General features: G+C 58.1%; 1 protein-coding gene across 1 annotated transcript; it reads left to right on the plus strand.

The window, feature by feature from the left end:
• Positions 1-237: 237 nt before the first annotated feature.
• Positions 238-11853, plus strand: LOC138096188 (tubulin beta-3 chain). Its single transcript, XM_068992268.1, has 6 exons — positions 238-1187; positions 3107-3146; positions 3688-3984; positions 9348-9456; positions 9917-10027; positions 10778-11853. The coding sequence occupies exons 1-6, from the start codon at positions 238-240 to the stop codon at positions 11851-11853; spliced, it is 2583 nt and encodes an 860-aa protein (XP_068848369.1).
• The last annotated feature ends 3867 nt before the right edge of the window (positions 11854-15720 follow it).

The following is a 15720-nucleotide window of genomic DNA, read 5'->3' on the forward strand; positions in this document are numbered from 1 at the left end:
CAAGCGGCCCAGAAATGTCTGCCTGTGGGCAACTGCACATCCAGAGAAGAGGCAGGGAGGCGGACTGAGGGCGGAAGAGCGACACTGCGCCCAGAGGGCTGGCCCCACGAGCTTGGGGCCATGCCTGGGCCAACATTTGTCCAGCCAGGGAGGGGGCGGTGTGAGGCTCCTCCCAGGGGAGCCATGAGTCGAGCAGGACCCTGAGAGCAAGCACCCTTTCCTGCTCCCTGCGAAACGATGCCTGCGCTCGGCTCCCAGAGGCGGCTGCTGGGTTCCCTTAACTGCACACCCCCAGCCACCCTCCCCCTCACACTGGCCCCCAATCGGACAGGGCCCCAGTGCCTGGAGGTGTCCATCCCCGACGGGCTCTTTCTCAGCCTGGGGCTGGTGAGTCTTGTGGAGAACGTGCTGGTGGTGGCCGCCATCGCCAAGAACCGCAACCTGCATTCCCCCATGTACTACTTCATCTGCTGCCTGGCCATGTCCGACCTGCTGGTGAGCGTCAGCAATGTGCTGGAGACGGCAGTCATGCTGCTGCTGGAGGCTGGTGTCCTGGCCACCCGGGCGGCCGTGGTACAGCAGCTGGACAATGTCATTGACGTGCTCATCTGCAGCTCCATGGTGTCCAGCCTCTGCTTCCTGGGTGCCATCGCTGTGGACCGCTACATCTCCATCTTCTACGCTCTGCGGTACCACAGTGTCGTGACACTGCCCCGGGCGTGGAGGATCATTGCAGCCATCTGGGTGGCCAGCATCCTCACCAGCGTGCTCTCCATCACCTACTACAACCACACGGTCATCCTGCTGTGCCTCGTTGGCTTCTTCATAGCCATGCTGGCCCTGATGGCCGTCCTCTATGTCCACATGCTGGCCCGGGCCTGCCAGCATGCCCGGGGCATCGCCCGGCTCCAGAAGAGGCAGCGCCCCATTCATCAGGGCTTTGGCCTCAAGGGCGCTGCCACCCTCACCATCCTGCTGGGCGTCTTCTTCCTCTGCTGGGGCCCCTTCTTCCTGCACCTCTCGCTCATCGTCCTCTGCCCCCAGCACCCCACCTGTGGCTGCATCCTCAAGAACTTCAACCTCTTCCTGGCCCTCATCATTTGCAACGCCATTGTGGACCCCCTCATCTATGCCTTCCGCAGCCAGGAGCTCCGGAAGACGCTCCAAGAGGTGCTGCAGTGCTCCTGGTGAGGGTGGCAGTGCCATCGTGTGCCCAGGCCTGGAAGGCCGGGGCAGTCCCTTGACAAAGAGGATCGCTAGACCAGCTCTGAAGGTGAGGGTGCACAGGCCTTCGGGGGCCTGAGAGGGGAATCACAGGACTCTCCAGGAGGCTGTGCAGAATGAGGAGGCTGGGGAGATGGTGGGGCACGGCCTCCCACACCTAGAAAGGAGGGTCCCCACCCCTCCATCCAGAGACCCACTCTGGGGCCGGTGCCCACACCCCACCCCGCCCAAAGCTGTGGGAAATCCCGCTCCAAGGACTTCATGACCAGCACAGGAGGAGGTGGGGGCTTCTCTCTTCTAACGCTCTGTGGTGACTGGGAGTCGGGCTCAGCCCGTCTGCGAGCAGCACATGCATTCGGCAGACACCCCAGCCAGGCCTGCTCTGGGGACCCAGCAGCCAGTATGCAGGCTCCAGGGCCAGGAAGCAGTGCAGCAGTATTAATAAATGTGATGCTTGGTGCAACCTCCTTCCCATCTTTCTTGCCTCTTTCCGGAAATTGCCTGAAGCTTGGGGTGGAGGAGTAGGGGTGTGGTGAAGAGGGGAAAGACCTAAGTCCCAGGAGCCAGTCAGAAAACATGGCTCATCTGCCCAGGTCATGACACCACAGCCCCCAGTGTCAGAGGGCTCACCTGGGGGAGGGCGAGGAGATCCCAGTCACACCCACTCCATCCTGTGTCTTTGCATTCTGTCTGTGGTACAAACTCCAGCCCAGAGGTCCCCCACCCCAAGTCACCTCCATTGTGACAAGACCCTGGCACTGCCCAGCTGCCCTCAGCTGCAGCAGAGGCAGGACCATGGTGACCTGTGTGTGACTCTGGCCAGAACATGGCCCTCTCTCAGCCTCCATACCTGCTGCAGGGTCGCCCAGAGGCTCGGGTCTGCTCTTAAGTTCCGTCCTGCTGGGAGAAGGGTCAGTGCCCCGCCAGCCCTGGGAGATGTGAGACAAACTGCCCAGAATAGGGTGTGGCTGTCCAGGGGCTAAAGAGGTGTCCAAGCCCCAGGGGTTTGGGCTGGGTCCTCCCTCTGCCCCCCCACCCCATTCCTCCACAGACAGAGCATATGCCCTACCCTCTTGCTGGGACAGGCTTATGGACGAAAAGCAGGGGTACCAGCCAGCCCTGCAGCCCCCTGGCCAGTCCTCTGCCCTGGTAGCACCACCCGACTGTTGGCCTCAGGGCTGGGAGCTGGTTCCCGGCAGGGCCGGCCTTTGCTGGGAGATGGACGATGAGTCAGCCTCGAGCCAGCCTCAATTCCTCTGGGGACGGAGGGGGAGCAGTCCTGGCCGGGAGCCATCCCGCAGGGCAGCAGGTGGGTGATGGGTCCTGCTCAACTGGGTGCAAAGCTTCTTCCTTCCAGGGAAAAGGACCCCCTGAATGGGGACAGAGAGGGGCCCCAGGCAGCTGGAAACCAAACGCAGGAAACCACATCAGAGACACATCGTGGGGGAGGGGCATCTCTTGAGAACAAAAGACCCTTCCAGACTTGCCAAGTTGGGGAGCTTCATGAGGGGAAAAAGGGGCACCCACAAGCAGTGTGAGCACATGGGAACAGGCTATACACGCTGTGGCTGAAACCCTTCCAGAGGCTTTTGTCACTGAAATGTAAGACGGGCTTTCTTGTAGGTGGATTCACTCTACCCTCTGACCTCAGGAGACTGGTGGTGTCCTCCAGGGTGTGTACCGTGAGTCTCTTCTTTTCTGACAGTGACCTCTCCCGTCTGCAAACACCAACTCCTTACAGAGCCTCTTCCCACCCACTGAATTTACTTGGCCTCATTTGGACCAAGACTCCAGGGGTACGAGTGACAGCAAAGAGTGAGTCAGACACACCACCCTCCAGGCTGATAGTTCTGTGTCTGGCTTGTTTGTGTCCTTATGACAGTCCTGGACACCAGTGCTCACTAAGCAGCAGCTACATCCAGGTGCGTGTCTGGCAGGGGTTCAAAGCACCCAATCGCAATAGGTCCACCTGGAATGTCATGGCAGTGCCCTGGGGCAGCAGGGACAGGTGGCACCCCACTGCAGAGATGAGCAGTGACAGAACTGCCATAGGAACCCACCTCCAACTCCTGCAGCCACCGCCCTTCTGACTCAGACGTCTAGGAGCCTTGCCCCAGCTTGCTTTCTTCTGGAGAGAATCTAGCGCCCGCTGCAGCCTTGCCTGCCTCCCCCACCATCAAAGGCTGCGGGCAAAGCTCAGAGTACCTGGTCTGCCCCTTCTGACAAAGGAGGGCTGCTGGGAGGCGTTCCTTCTGGCCTTCCGGTGTGGGAACATGGGGTTGGTCCCTAATCAGATGTGCACAAGAAAGACCTTCCTTGCTGCGCCGAGGGGTGAGGCTCCTGCTGGGAAGGGGAACAGAGGGCAGTCGGGGCGGGGGTCAAGGGCCAAGGGGGGCTTCTATTGTCCTCCCTGGAGCTCACCAGCCCCGCCTTCCCGATGCGCGGAGCCCAGAGACCGGGTAGCGGAGGGAGGCGGCGCCGCCGCAGCGCGCGGTCGAGCGGGGATGCGCGGCACGGATGCTTGCTGCAGCCGGTGCCGCAGTCTTCGGCGGCGCCCGGGGATTGGCCGCGCGCGATGACGCCGGGCCGGGCGAGGCGGGCGGGGCCCCGCCTATAAGAGCGGGCGGCGGGGGCGGCAGAGCCTCCGCAGCCAGCTGCAGCCGGTCCGCTCGCGTCTCGCAGCCGCCCGCCATAGCACCGAGCATGAGGGAGATCGTGCACATCCAGGCCGGCCAGTGCGGCAACCAGATCGGGGCCAAGGTGAGGCTGCGTGGCTCCGTGTGCCGGGCCCCGCACTGGGCGCGTGTTCCGCATCCGCAGCGCGCCTCCCGCGTCCCCAGCGCGAGCGGGTCCCGAGGGAGGGAAGCAACGGGGAGGCGTTGTGTGCGCACAGCGGCACCCCAAGCCCGGCTCACCACTACGAAACCCAGGAGAAACGGACGGGATCGTCCCCGCTGCTGGCGGGCGGCCGGGACGCCGGGTCGCCCCTCTGCCAGTCCTACCCCGGCCTTTCCGCTCCCCGCCCGGGTTACCTCGGGCCTGCCGGAGGCACAGCGCAGGTCAGCGGCTCCCTACTCTCCAGCCCCCCGCAGCTGCAGGTGCAAGTGGAAGGCGCTGGCTGGGCGTGGCCCTCTTTTCTGGGGTCGCAACTCGGCCTCGGGCGAGATGGGTGGGGTGGACAGGCTCGGGTGGGGCGCCCCCAAAAGCCATAACGATTCCCTCTGCCCTCCCACGCCAGGAGCTTGATGTCCCCCGACCGTTCAGAGCCGCCCCCATTCCCCTAGCTAGCTTTGACAACCTTCAGCTCCCTGGCCCCGCCCTGTTCCTTTGTTGGGGAAGGAACTGTGCCCGGACTCAGAATGACCTTGGTCCAGGACTGGGCTCTCCCTCGGCGTAGCACCGCCCGGGCCACCCCTCCCCCAACCCCACTTAGGGACGGCAGGTCTAGGGGTCGGTGGTGGGAACAAAGCCGGGCTGGAGCGGCGCGGTCCAGAGCTGCTTCCCTGCTAGGCCCCTCCCCTTCATTGTTAGCCCCCCTCACAGATGTCGGGATTGAGGCGCTCAGGCCACGTTCCCCCCACCCCGCCCCCAACCCAGGAGGCAAGTGTGGTATCCCCAGGTCCAGAGACGCTGTTCCTTGCCCAAGGTCACACAGCAAGTGGAGACGGAGCCTCTCCACCCTCCGGCTCTCGGTCCCTGCAGGTGCCCACCCAGCACAAGGCTCAGGCTGAGTGGGTGGGGCCTACTGCCCTTTGTCAGCACCAAGGCCAGGGGCCCAGCCGGGATGGTGTGGAGTAGGTTCCCAAAGGAGAAAGTGGGAGGAGACAGGTCCTGGAGGGGAAGGGACCAGGAAAGCCTGCCTCCGGAGGCTGTTGCCATGGAAACCAGGCAAGAACAAAAAGCTAATTACAACAGGGCTGGGGCAGCCACGTGGCTGACATGTAAATTGCAACTTGGGCTCTAGGGTGGTGGCGCCTCGGATGGGGGGAGGGCCTGGTGGGGAGACACCCTAATCACTGAGGAGACAGCTGTGCCTGCCCGAGGAAGGGAGTTGGGGGAGGGGAGGCCTGGGGGACCCAGGCCTCAAATTAAATCAGGCCTCTGGGGGCCGTCACTGACAGATGCCCTGGCCGGGCAGGAGGGGCCAAAGACTCATTATTGTGGCCACAGAGGCCAGGCCTCCCCTGAGCATCTGCTCCTCTGAGGGTCAGGGGTCACTGACGGGAAGGAGGGCAACCCGAGTTCCATCGCAAGCCTGGGGAAGTGTTGGTCGGGTTGCTCTGTTTCCTTCTGCGGCTGCATGGGCACCGATCGGGCAAAGGTAGGTTCATGCCAAGCTGCAGCCCCAAGGGGCGGGGTGGGGTGGGGTAGGGATGGGCAGGGGGGACAGGGGGAGCTGCCTGAGTGCTGGGCAGTGTCCTCTGCAGAGATTTTTTTCCTGCTTCAAGTTCCGTGTCCTTTGGGTTTTCCTCATTACTTCTTATTCATTTGAGGTTAATTTCCTTAACTCTTGTTTGTTTTTAAAAGTAGTATCTGATGCTTTTTAACAGTACAAAAGAGAAGTGGATTTGGGAGGAGGGGAAGCAGTGAGCAAAGGAGGCAGTCAAGTGGTTTCCTTCTGGCCCCCCTGCCCTGGAGCACCTGGGCAACCAAGCTGGAAGAGCTCAAAGCCCGGCGGGGGCATTTGCCTGCACAGGCGCTCAACAGCGGCCTGTGGACAGGGTCTGGCCGTTTCCTGCTCCCACACAGGTGTGGGCTCTTGAGGGAGGGAGACCAAACTTTTCCCGCCAGTTGCCAGCGGCCGCTGACTGGTGGGGGCCGGCGGGGTGCCGCCAGACTGCTACAGGTAGGCTGTTACCCTACTTGGAGGCAGGCTGCCTGCTATGGGGAGGGTCCTGGCTGCGGGTGGGGTCGGGATGGGAGGGGTTATGGAGGGAGGAGGGGAAGTCTGGGCGATCAGGGCTAGGAGAGAATGTGTTGGGCACTGTGCCAGGTGCGTCCCTCACTGTGCCTCTCGAGGTTGCGGTGAGGCAGGGTGCTACCCTCCCCGCAGGGCACGGGTGTGAATCCAGGCCTGTGTAGGCACATCAGGATGGGCGGGGAGCCTCCAGCCCCCACCACGGGGCGAGGAGTGAGAGTACCCCACCCCCCTCGCCTAGGGGGTAGGGCAGTCCCGGAGCCTTTGTCTGCCCCCCCTCCTTGACCGCTGGGCGGGGCCTCGGAGAGACGGCCCTGGCCATGACAGCCAATGGGAGGAGGGAGTTTCTGGTTTCCGACCCCACCCCCACACGCCCACTGATGCTGTGAGTCTGGTGGGGAAGGGCGTGGAGTCCTAGAGGGGCTTAAGCCCGGGAGTCAGGCCAGCCCTCCCTCTGGAGCCGCACACGCAGCTTGCTTTGGGCTCCTCTGTGTGTGTGCGCCCCTCTGCCTCCCCGCCCCAGGTGTGGGCGCGGCGAGCGTCAGCACCACGGACAGCGCCGCGGGAGCTACAATTGAGCGTGTGAAATAGGAGCCTGGCCTGGACCCTGGGGTCCACGCGCCACTTCTCATCTGTGGTGATGATCATAATCATTATTTAATTTATAATATAGTATTTTGTTGTTTATTAATGTTATATAATACATGTAATATATTCTGCTAAGCTTTTATTAATAATATTTAAAATTGCAATTTATATTCGTTTTAACTACTAAAGCTATTATTAACATATGTCCCTTCTAAGACGTTGAAGCATTGCAGATAAAGTGCTTGTTTAAGCACCTCCCCCTGGTGGTCCCCCTTTTCTGGGTGGAGCAAGTTTTTTTTCCTTATTCTAGTCCATTTTCTGTGCATGTGCACCTATGCATAAAAATTACAGCATCTGTTGTGAGGTGCCCGTTTTTACCCTGAATATCCTTGCCATGTGCCGTTCCCCCCAAGGATGTGCCTTGGAGATCTACTCATACCAGTGATAATCTTTTATTGTGCCACAGTATTCCAAAATATATTGATTTTTTAAAGTACTTTTTATTTTATTTATCAGTGAATGTGCGTTGGTTGCTCAGTCATGTCTGACCATTTGTGACCCAATGGACTGTAGCTCAATAGTCTCCTCTGTCCATGGAATTCTCCAGGCAAGAATACTGTAGTGGGTTGCCATTCCCTTCTCCAGGGGATCTTCCCAACCCAGGGATTGAACCTTGGCCTCCTGCATTGCAGGCAGACTCCTTACTGTCTGAGCCACCAGCAAAGTCCTTGTCAGTGAATAAGGCTTGACAAATTTAGATAGCAGCCTAAGGACTTTTAACTTGGTGAGACTAACGTTTGCTGAACGCTTTTATTTGTCAGGCCTTGAGTTGACCACTTGAAGTGAGTACTGTCGTCCTGTCTACTTTACAGATGAGAAAATGGAGGTCCTGAGAAGTGGCACGCACTCTGGTCTGTTGCATTCCATACATGAGTTCCAGAGAACTCTCCATAGATGTATTGGTGGCTGGGCGACTGAGTCGCTCTCTGCCGCCCCCTCACCTGCCATCTCAAGCTCATTCCCTCTCTATAGGGGTTGTGGATGTCCCAGGGCTGTGGGCCAAGGTCCTGGAGCCAAGCAGTGATTTAAAGCTCTGATCAGGTCCAGAAGGCCTCAGTAACACCTCCAATTACAGTATTAACACATACCTAATGCAGGGAGAAAGAAGAAAACTTATCAATGACATAAATCACAAAGACCAGCTGAGAACTGAACTTTGCCAACAGTCTCTCTGGGTGAACTGCCAAGATTCCTCTGTGCATTTGATAATAATGACTCATCATATTTTTCAGGTTTTAAATTTTTAGTCTTTTAATTTTATATATATATATATTTTATTTGGCTGTGCTGGGTCTTAGCTGCGGCATGTAGGATCTGAGTTCCCTGACTGGGGATCAAACCTTGGGCTCCTGCATTGGAAGTGCAGAGTGTTAGCCGCTGGACCACCAGGGAGGTCCCTAAAATTAAAAGAGTTTTAAAAATTTTAACTAATCTTTTTCTTTTCTTTTGAGAAGTTAATAAGTGCATGTGATAAAAATTAAAAACCACCAAAGAGTGTGCAGGGCAAAAGCCTCTCCTCACAACCAGGACCAGGCTTCCCTTGTGGCTTGTCAAATAAAGAATCTGCCTGCAATGCCAAGACCTGGGTTCGATCCCTGGGTTGGCAAGATCCCCTGCTTCTAGAAGGAAATGGCAACCCCCTCCAGTGTTCTTGCTTAGAGAATCCCGTAGAAGGAGGAGCCTGGTAGGCTACAGTCCATGGGGTCACAGAGAGTCAGATATGACTGAGTTACTAAACAACAACGAGCCCCATACAGCATTCCCCATCCAGAGTAACTGGATTTATTCTCACAGCAATTAGACTTCATCTTCAGGCCTTTGGGCCTTCAGGCCCAAGGCCCTGAGACACAGAAGCTTCAGGGCTTGGCCAAGGTCACGCTGGGAAGGGGTGGTCCAACTTGAAAGCAAGACCCTGTCCTTCCTTAGTCCTGAGAGAAGCGCTGTGGGTTCTGCCCAGGGCAAACAGGGCAGATTGCAGTGTGGTGAGTGAGCCCTTGAAAACCGGGGCTACGCCATCTCAGCTCAGACAGGCTGGGTGAGCCCAGGCGAGTCACTCCCCATACAGGGCCCCTGTGGGCTGAGGCTGCTGCTGTGGGCTGCTTCCAGGCCCTGGCACTAGACGGCCTATGCTCGACACTGAGGGGTTTGCATATCCTAGGCCTGCTCTCCATCACTTACCTTCCTGGGCCTCAGTTTTCTCATCTAAAAAGAGGGATATTTAAAAAAATCCCCCAGGTGGGTGTTTGCTGCTAACCCTCTCATGGAGAAGTGGACTTTCAAGGCCCCTGTCAGCAAGTGGAGAGCTGGGTCTGGGGCCTAGGTCTGTGTCAGTTGGGCACTGATCCACCCTGAGGGCTCTAGTCTCCATGGACATGCATATTTTTTATTATGACAATTCTCTTGATGACAGAACTGGGGCTTTTTTTCAAAGTCACTCAAAGGGACTAGTGCAGGCTTTGGGTCCACATCGCTCATTTTATACCAGGACCTTGAGACTACCAGAGGGCGGGCTTTGCCAGGGGTCATGACCACCAACTGGCCCTTCCTTTCCCTGCAGTTCTGGGAGGTCATCAGCGATGAACACGGGATAGACCCCAGTGGCAATTATGTGGGCGACTCAGACCTGCAGCTGGAGCGCATCAGTGTCTACTACAATGAGGCTTCTTGTGAGTCCCCCTCCTTGACCGGGTGGGGGTGGGGTGGGGGCCTTGACTGCTGGGTCCCAGCATCCCTGCCTTCCTTCCCTTGGCTGGCAGGTGTAACCAGAGACTAACAGAGTAAAACAAGGAATCCCAGTCACCCTAGTGAGATGCAAGTGTGTTTAATGGCCATGAGACACACGTAGGGGAATGACCAGGGCTAGGCAGGGTCCCAAAGACCCTTCAGGAGGCCCATGGAGAGTCCAGAGCAGGGGTTATCTGGAGAGGTCAGTCAGGGGCCATTCAGAAGCTGGTGTGAAATGGTGCCCTCAGGGACACCTGCCCATGTCCAGGTGTCAACCATGACCTCCTTGTCACATGTGATCCCTGCTTCTCTGATCCCAGAGTCTAAGCTTTTAGGTGAGAGCATGAGGCAGAAAGGGTGCGTAACTTCTGTGATCCATGTAACCCACCCCTCTCCTCTCAGCACACAAATATGTGCCTCGAGCCATCCTGGTGGACCTCGAGCCTGGAACCATGGACAGCGTCCGGTCTGGGGCCTTTGGGCACCTCTTCAGGCCTGACAACTTCATCTTTGGTAAGTTTCCCTTGTCCCCACCTTCTCATGGTGGATCCCACCACCAGCAAACCCAGACCAACAGAAACAAGGGCAGAGTTACCTCTGCCCACAACGCTGCAGAGCATCACTGAGTTCCCCGATTTGCAGCAAAAGAGTCCCAGAGAAAAAGTTTTGTGCAGGAAACAGACACTTGTGATTTCAAGCAGCGCGGTGTGTGCAACAAAGCTTACAGGATGTTAGAGAGCTGGAAGGGGTCTCCAGAGCACACCAGCTCATGAGTACTCTGCATTGCTGGGATCAGGGGTTGCCAGTTCTCATGCCCATGACGGTGACAGGTGGAGGGCCTCACCCCACTTTCACCTCCTAGAGCTCAGCACCCAATGCATGGGCATGGCCCGCATCCTGATCTGAGCTGCAAGGCACTCAGGGTTGTAGTTTACCCTTCCAGCACAGCGGGCTAGAGGGTGGGTGGACTGGAGGACTGGGTGGACCAATTCCACTAGGAGTTCCTCCTGAGGCAGTGCAGAAGCAGAAGCTCCAGAAGCTGTGTCTGTGTCCAGATCCCAGAGCACTAGGTGCCGGGGGTGACATCCCCAACACGCAGTGTGGCTGGTGCAAAGAGCCATGGAAGTGAGAGTTGCGTGCCCCCACTTCATGGAGGGCAGAACAGGCACCAAGCTGCCTCCTCAGCTGCTCTCTGAGGTGGGCTGTTCAGGCCGGTGCTGGAGCTGTGACCCCGTCTGTATCCCCCTGCCTTCCCCCCCACAGGTCAGAGTGGGGCTGGCAACAACTGGGCCAAGGGCCATTACACGGAGGGCGCCGAGCTGGTGGACTCGGTCCTGGATGTGGTGCGGAAGGAGTGCGAGAACTGCGACTGCCTGCAGGGCTTCCAGCTGACCCACTCCCTGGGTGGTGGCACAGGCTCGGGCATGGGCACACTGCTCATCAGCAAGGTCCGCGAGGAGTACCCTGACCGCATCATGAACACCTTTAGCGTGGTGCCCTCGCCCAAGGTGTCAGACACGGTGGTGGAGCCCTACAACGCCACGCTGTCCATCCACCAGCTGGTGGAGAACACAGACGAGACCTACTGCATCGACAATGAGGCACTGTATGACATCTGCTTCCGCACCCTCAAGCTGGCCACGCCCACCTACGGGGACCTCAACCACCTGGTGTCAGCCACCATGAGCGGGGTCACCACCTCCCTGCGCTTCCCGGGCCAGCTCAACGCCGACCTGCGCAAGCTGGCCGTGAACATGGTGCCCTTCCCGCGCCTGCACTTCTTCATGCCCGGCTTCGCCCCGCTCACTGCCCGCGGCAGCCAGCAGTACCGGGCGCTGACTGTCCCCGAGCTCACCCAGCAGATGTTCGATGCCAAGAACATGATGGCAGCCTGTGACCCGCGTCACGGCCGCTACCTCACTGTGGCTACCGTCTTCCGAGGCCGCATGTCCATGAAGGAAGTGGACGAACAGATGCTGGCCATCCAGAGCAAGAACAGCAGCTACTTTGTGGAGTGGATCCCCAACAACGTGAAGGTGGCTGTGTGTGACATCCCACCCCGCGGGCTGAAGATGTCCTCCACCTTCATTGGCAACAGCACGGCCATCCAGGAGCTGTTCAAGCGCATCTCAGAGCAGTTCACGGCTATGTTCCGGCGCAAGGCCTTCCTGCACTGGTACACAGGCGAGGGCATGGACGAGATGGAGTTCACCGAGGCTGAGAGCAACATGAACGACCTGGTGTCCGAGTACCAGCAGTACCAGGACGCCACGGCCGAGGAGGAGGGCGAGATGTACGAAGACGATGAGGAGGAATCCGAGGCCCAGGGCCCCAAGTGAAGCAGCTGAAGGGGTGGGACGTGGCTGCGGCCAGGACCAAGTGGTCTGTCCCCCGAGCCATGTAGCCACTGACACACCCCCAGTCTCACCCCCACGAGGTTCAGTCATGTCACCCTGGGGCTCCCAAGTGTTTCTCCTCCAGTATTTACAGCATCCCTGCCCTGCGTGAGTTCTCTCAGCTATCTTCCGCCTTAGGTCAAATCCGTTTCCTGTCTCTGCTTTATTGTTAGCTCCAGGCCTGATGTTTCATGTTTTTTTTTTTTTTAAACTGGTTTCTGTTTATATTTGGGGGGGAATATTTAATAAATTTATTGCTGTCAGATACCCATGCCTGGTGCTGGAGTTTTCCTCTTTGTCTAGAAGGATGGGGCCAGAAGAGGTAAGGAGGGCAGATGGGGAGGCCTGGTGGAAGCAGGAAAAGTGACAAGTGGGAGGGGTTGAGACGGGCCTGTGCTTGGAAACTGCAGGTGTCTCAAGGTGCTGCCCATGGCAGGGGGAGCTGCTGGCGGTGGTGTTGGGAGAGATGGCCAGGCCTGGAGGAGCCTCATCCTCGAACCCCAGACGGGCTGTCAGGCAGCTCAGGACAACCCTCCAGGGTGACTCATGCTGGAGAGCTTTCCCCTGGCTTCTCTGTGTGCCAGACATTAGAGGCAGGTGGCCGAGACCCAAACAAGTGTGAGGAAGTAAGGAGCTTGAGGATTCCCCCAGAAAATGTGGTGTGTTGGAAGGTGGGGGTTTGAACCCTGGGGAAGGGCTGGTTGGGTCAGCAAGTTGTGGCCACCGCACCTGGGTGCAGGGGTGCTGGGAGCAAAGTTCTGGCCCCATGTTCCTTCTGGAGATCATTTCCATGGCTGCAGGGCACCCAGGGTCCCACAGATAGGGGCAAATCTGGCTGCCCCCTCCTCCTACAGAGAGAGAAGTAGAACCCAGAGTTGTTGTCTGCCTGGGGCCCAGGTGAGCATGCTAGAGCTGGACAAGCCTCAACCTGGTGCCCTGAGCCTCCTCATACCCCACCCTTAGAAGCCAGGACACTCCTGCATGCTCTCCTCCGGGTGGATACCTGAGCAAAGAGAGGTCGAAGGGGCTGATCTGGACTGGGGAACAGAAGCCCCGAGAGGGCCTGCATCCTGGGCTTGGGCAGGAGCGGATGCTCTGGGCACCTGCTCCGTGCTGGGTGGCTTGAAGTCCACTGCACTGCTGGTCCTGGAGGTGGCCAGCTGTCAGCGTGTGAGCCTGTGCAGGGCCCTCTGACCCCACCTTCACAAGGCTGCAGCCTCCACGCCATTGGGGGGAAAGGTGTCCACAACCCAGGTTCTCCAGGCTCCCCATGATCCCCAGAAGGTTGAGTCACCCACTGAGTGTTGACAAGGGTGCCCGGGCTTCTGATATCCTGGTGATCATGCTGGGCTCTCAGTCCACGGTCTTGTGGGATCTCTCCTGAGGGTTTAACCTTCACAATGAGGCCACCAGTTTCCTCGGCAAGAAGTGGGACTCTTCTGCCCACTGCCAGTTGGCAGGTAGCACAGCAGGAGGCTGGCCCAGGCCACGTGTTTCTCCATTTTGCTCAGATGGCTGCAATCACACACCCCTCCTGAGGACCTGCACGGTGAGAACATCATCCTGGCTCAGGTCACGTAGATGAAGCTGACCTGCTGGGGCCACCCTGCCTTCTCCCCTGGACCACACCCACTCTAGCCCTTGTAGGGGAGAGTCCTCTCTGTCCTTCCTCCAGCAACCCCCTCACCTCCCCTTGCCGAGTCCCTCAGCCCTACCCCTTGAGGCTCCAGCCCACTTTCTGATGAGAGGCCTTTTAGTTCTCTCCTGTGTTCCTCAAGCATAGCCTCACTCCTCACCCTAGAGCACAGGCATGGTGGAGCAGACGCGGCCCTGAGCAGGGTGAATGGCTATGCTCCACGTCACTGCATTTCAGAGTGGTTTGCTGTGCACCTGCAATTGGGAACACACACGGAAAGTGGCTGGGACAGCATGTGGCCCATAACGAGAGCCCTAAGCGTTAGTGCTCATTTACCTGTGACTATGCTGAGGGGGGTGTATTTGCAGGCACACCTGGACAAGAGGGGGGCAGCCCACTCAGGGGTTACTCCGTCTCACCTGAGCCTCCCAGAGGGCTCTGACCGGCCCAGCACCGTGCAGTGTTGACAGCGGGCACTCTTGGGCAGCCTTTGGTGCCACCTACCTCCTTGGCTATTTGCCTTCAGATCAGTCTGTCCCTTTCAGCCTGGTAATGGGCCAGGGGTGTCCAGACCTGGGCACACTCCTGTCTTGGCCCAGCACCCTCAGCCTGGCATGCAGAGCTGCTCAGGGGCCAGCAGATGGCCTCACACCCAGGGGAAGGGCGGCCAAAGCAAATCCAGGATGCCCAGTCACACTGGGATTTCAGATGATGAATAAATAGCATACTTTCTGGGGACGTGTTTGTACCAAGAGGTTACTCCTCAGTTACAAAGTTAGGGTGATCCTAGGCTGGGGGCTGCCCCGCCCTGCACTGGGCCTGTTTGGGGGGCCCAGCCGCCTAAAACTTATCATCCACTATGTTACACATCCCCACAGACTTGTGAGGTGGATACTTCCAAGGAAGAGGCTGAAGCCTGGAGATAGACAAAGCTGCCCCAAGACCCCAGCTGCTGGGGGCAGGAACACAGGAGGATACTGGGGTTGTCACTGCTCCCACCACGGTGGGAACCACAGCAGATGTGAAGGGGGACAGTGAGCGTGGGAAGCAGGTGACCCTCAACTCTGTCACGCCACCTGGCAGAGCACATCCCCTCTCTAGGGCAGTTTCTCCAGTGGAAAAGGACATGTCCTATTCATATTTTGGGAGTTGAAATTCCAGATGGACTCACTGGAAAGAACACATCTTGCTTAGATAATAATAAATGAGCGGGTGCACATATGAGTGTGATAAAACCCAGCATGCCGACTGGATGTGGAGTTCGCTGCCAGCACAAGTGTGGGTGGAGACCGGGGTGGTGGTCCTCCCAAAGAGGATGGATCAGAGTTACAGGGGGTCCAAGACTGGATAGAGTCAGGCAGAGCTGAAGGGAATTGAGTCACCATGGGTGGGATGTGAAGGCACCCTCCTCAGACCAGGAACCTGACACGGGTGGGAATCTGCTCCCTGGGGCGCTGTTGAGCCCGGGTGCAATGGGGACATGGGTGTGCATGCATCTGTGCGTTTCCCTGTCTCCTTCTCCAAGGGCCTTTGGAGGAGGGCTGTATTCTCCTCTAGCAGGAGCCATTTATGAGGCAGCTTAGTGTCTCCCCGAGATTCCCACACTTTCCAGCGTGTTTACAAGGGCCGCTCCTGAACATCCCCTCCAACTGTCCCCCACCTCCCTCATTCTTACCTTTGGGAGCACTGGGGAGTAAGAATTTGTCGGCTCCCTTGTCATCCTGTTTATTTTCTTGCTGTGCCTCACGTCTCTTACTGATGTGTACCTTTGTTTGCTGTCTGGCTCCTTGCATTCTGGGGCTGCGCCAGCCTTCTCCCTGCTGAGTCAGAGTCGGCCTGGGCCCCTGTTGGTGGAGCGGGGGCACAAGTGAAATGAGGCCAGCTCTTCCTTAGTCCCTGAAACTAAGCACCTATGTGCCTAGGAACTGTTCTAGGCCCCAAAGCAGTGAAGAAAACGAACAAAACCCTTGCCGGCAGCCTTTAGTTTCTGGTGCCAGGTGGAGGTTGGGGGTGCCTGTGGAGAAAGACAAAAATAAAGTGAAAAAGTGCAAGATGTAGGACATTGGGCCGCGACAGTAAGTATGGAGAGAACCATAGCAGGGGCTCTGGAGCGCAGTAGGCTTCTCCAACACCTCTCCCATCTGCACTGAACAGCCCCTTGTCTCACGGTGGCT

Source organism: Capricornis sumatraensis, chromosome 20, assembly GCF_032405125.1.
Source record: "Capricornis sumatraensis isolate serow.1 chromosome 20, serow.2, whole genome shotgun sequence".
Taxonomy (NCBI): Eukaryota; Metazoa; Chordata; class Mammalia; order Artiodactyla; family Bovidae; genus Capricornis; species Capricornis sumatraensis.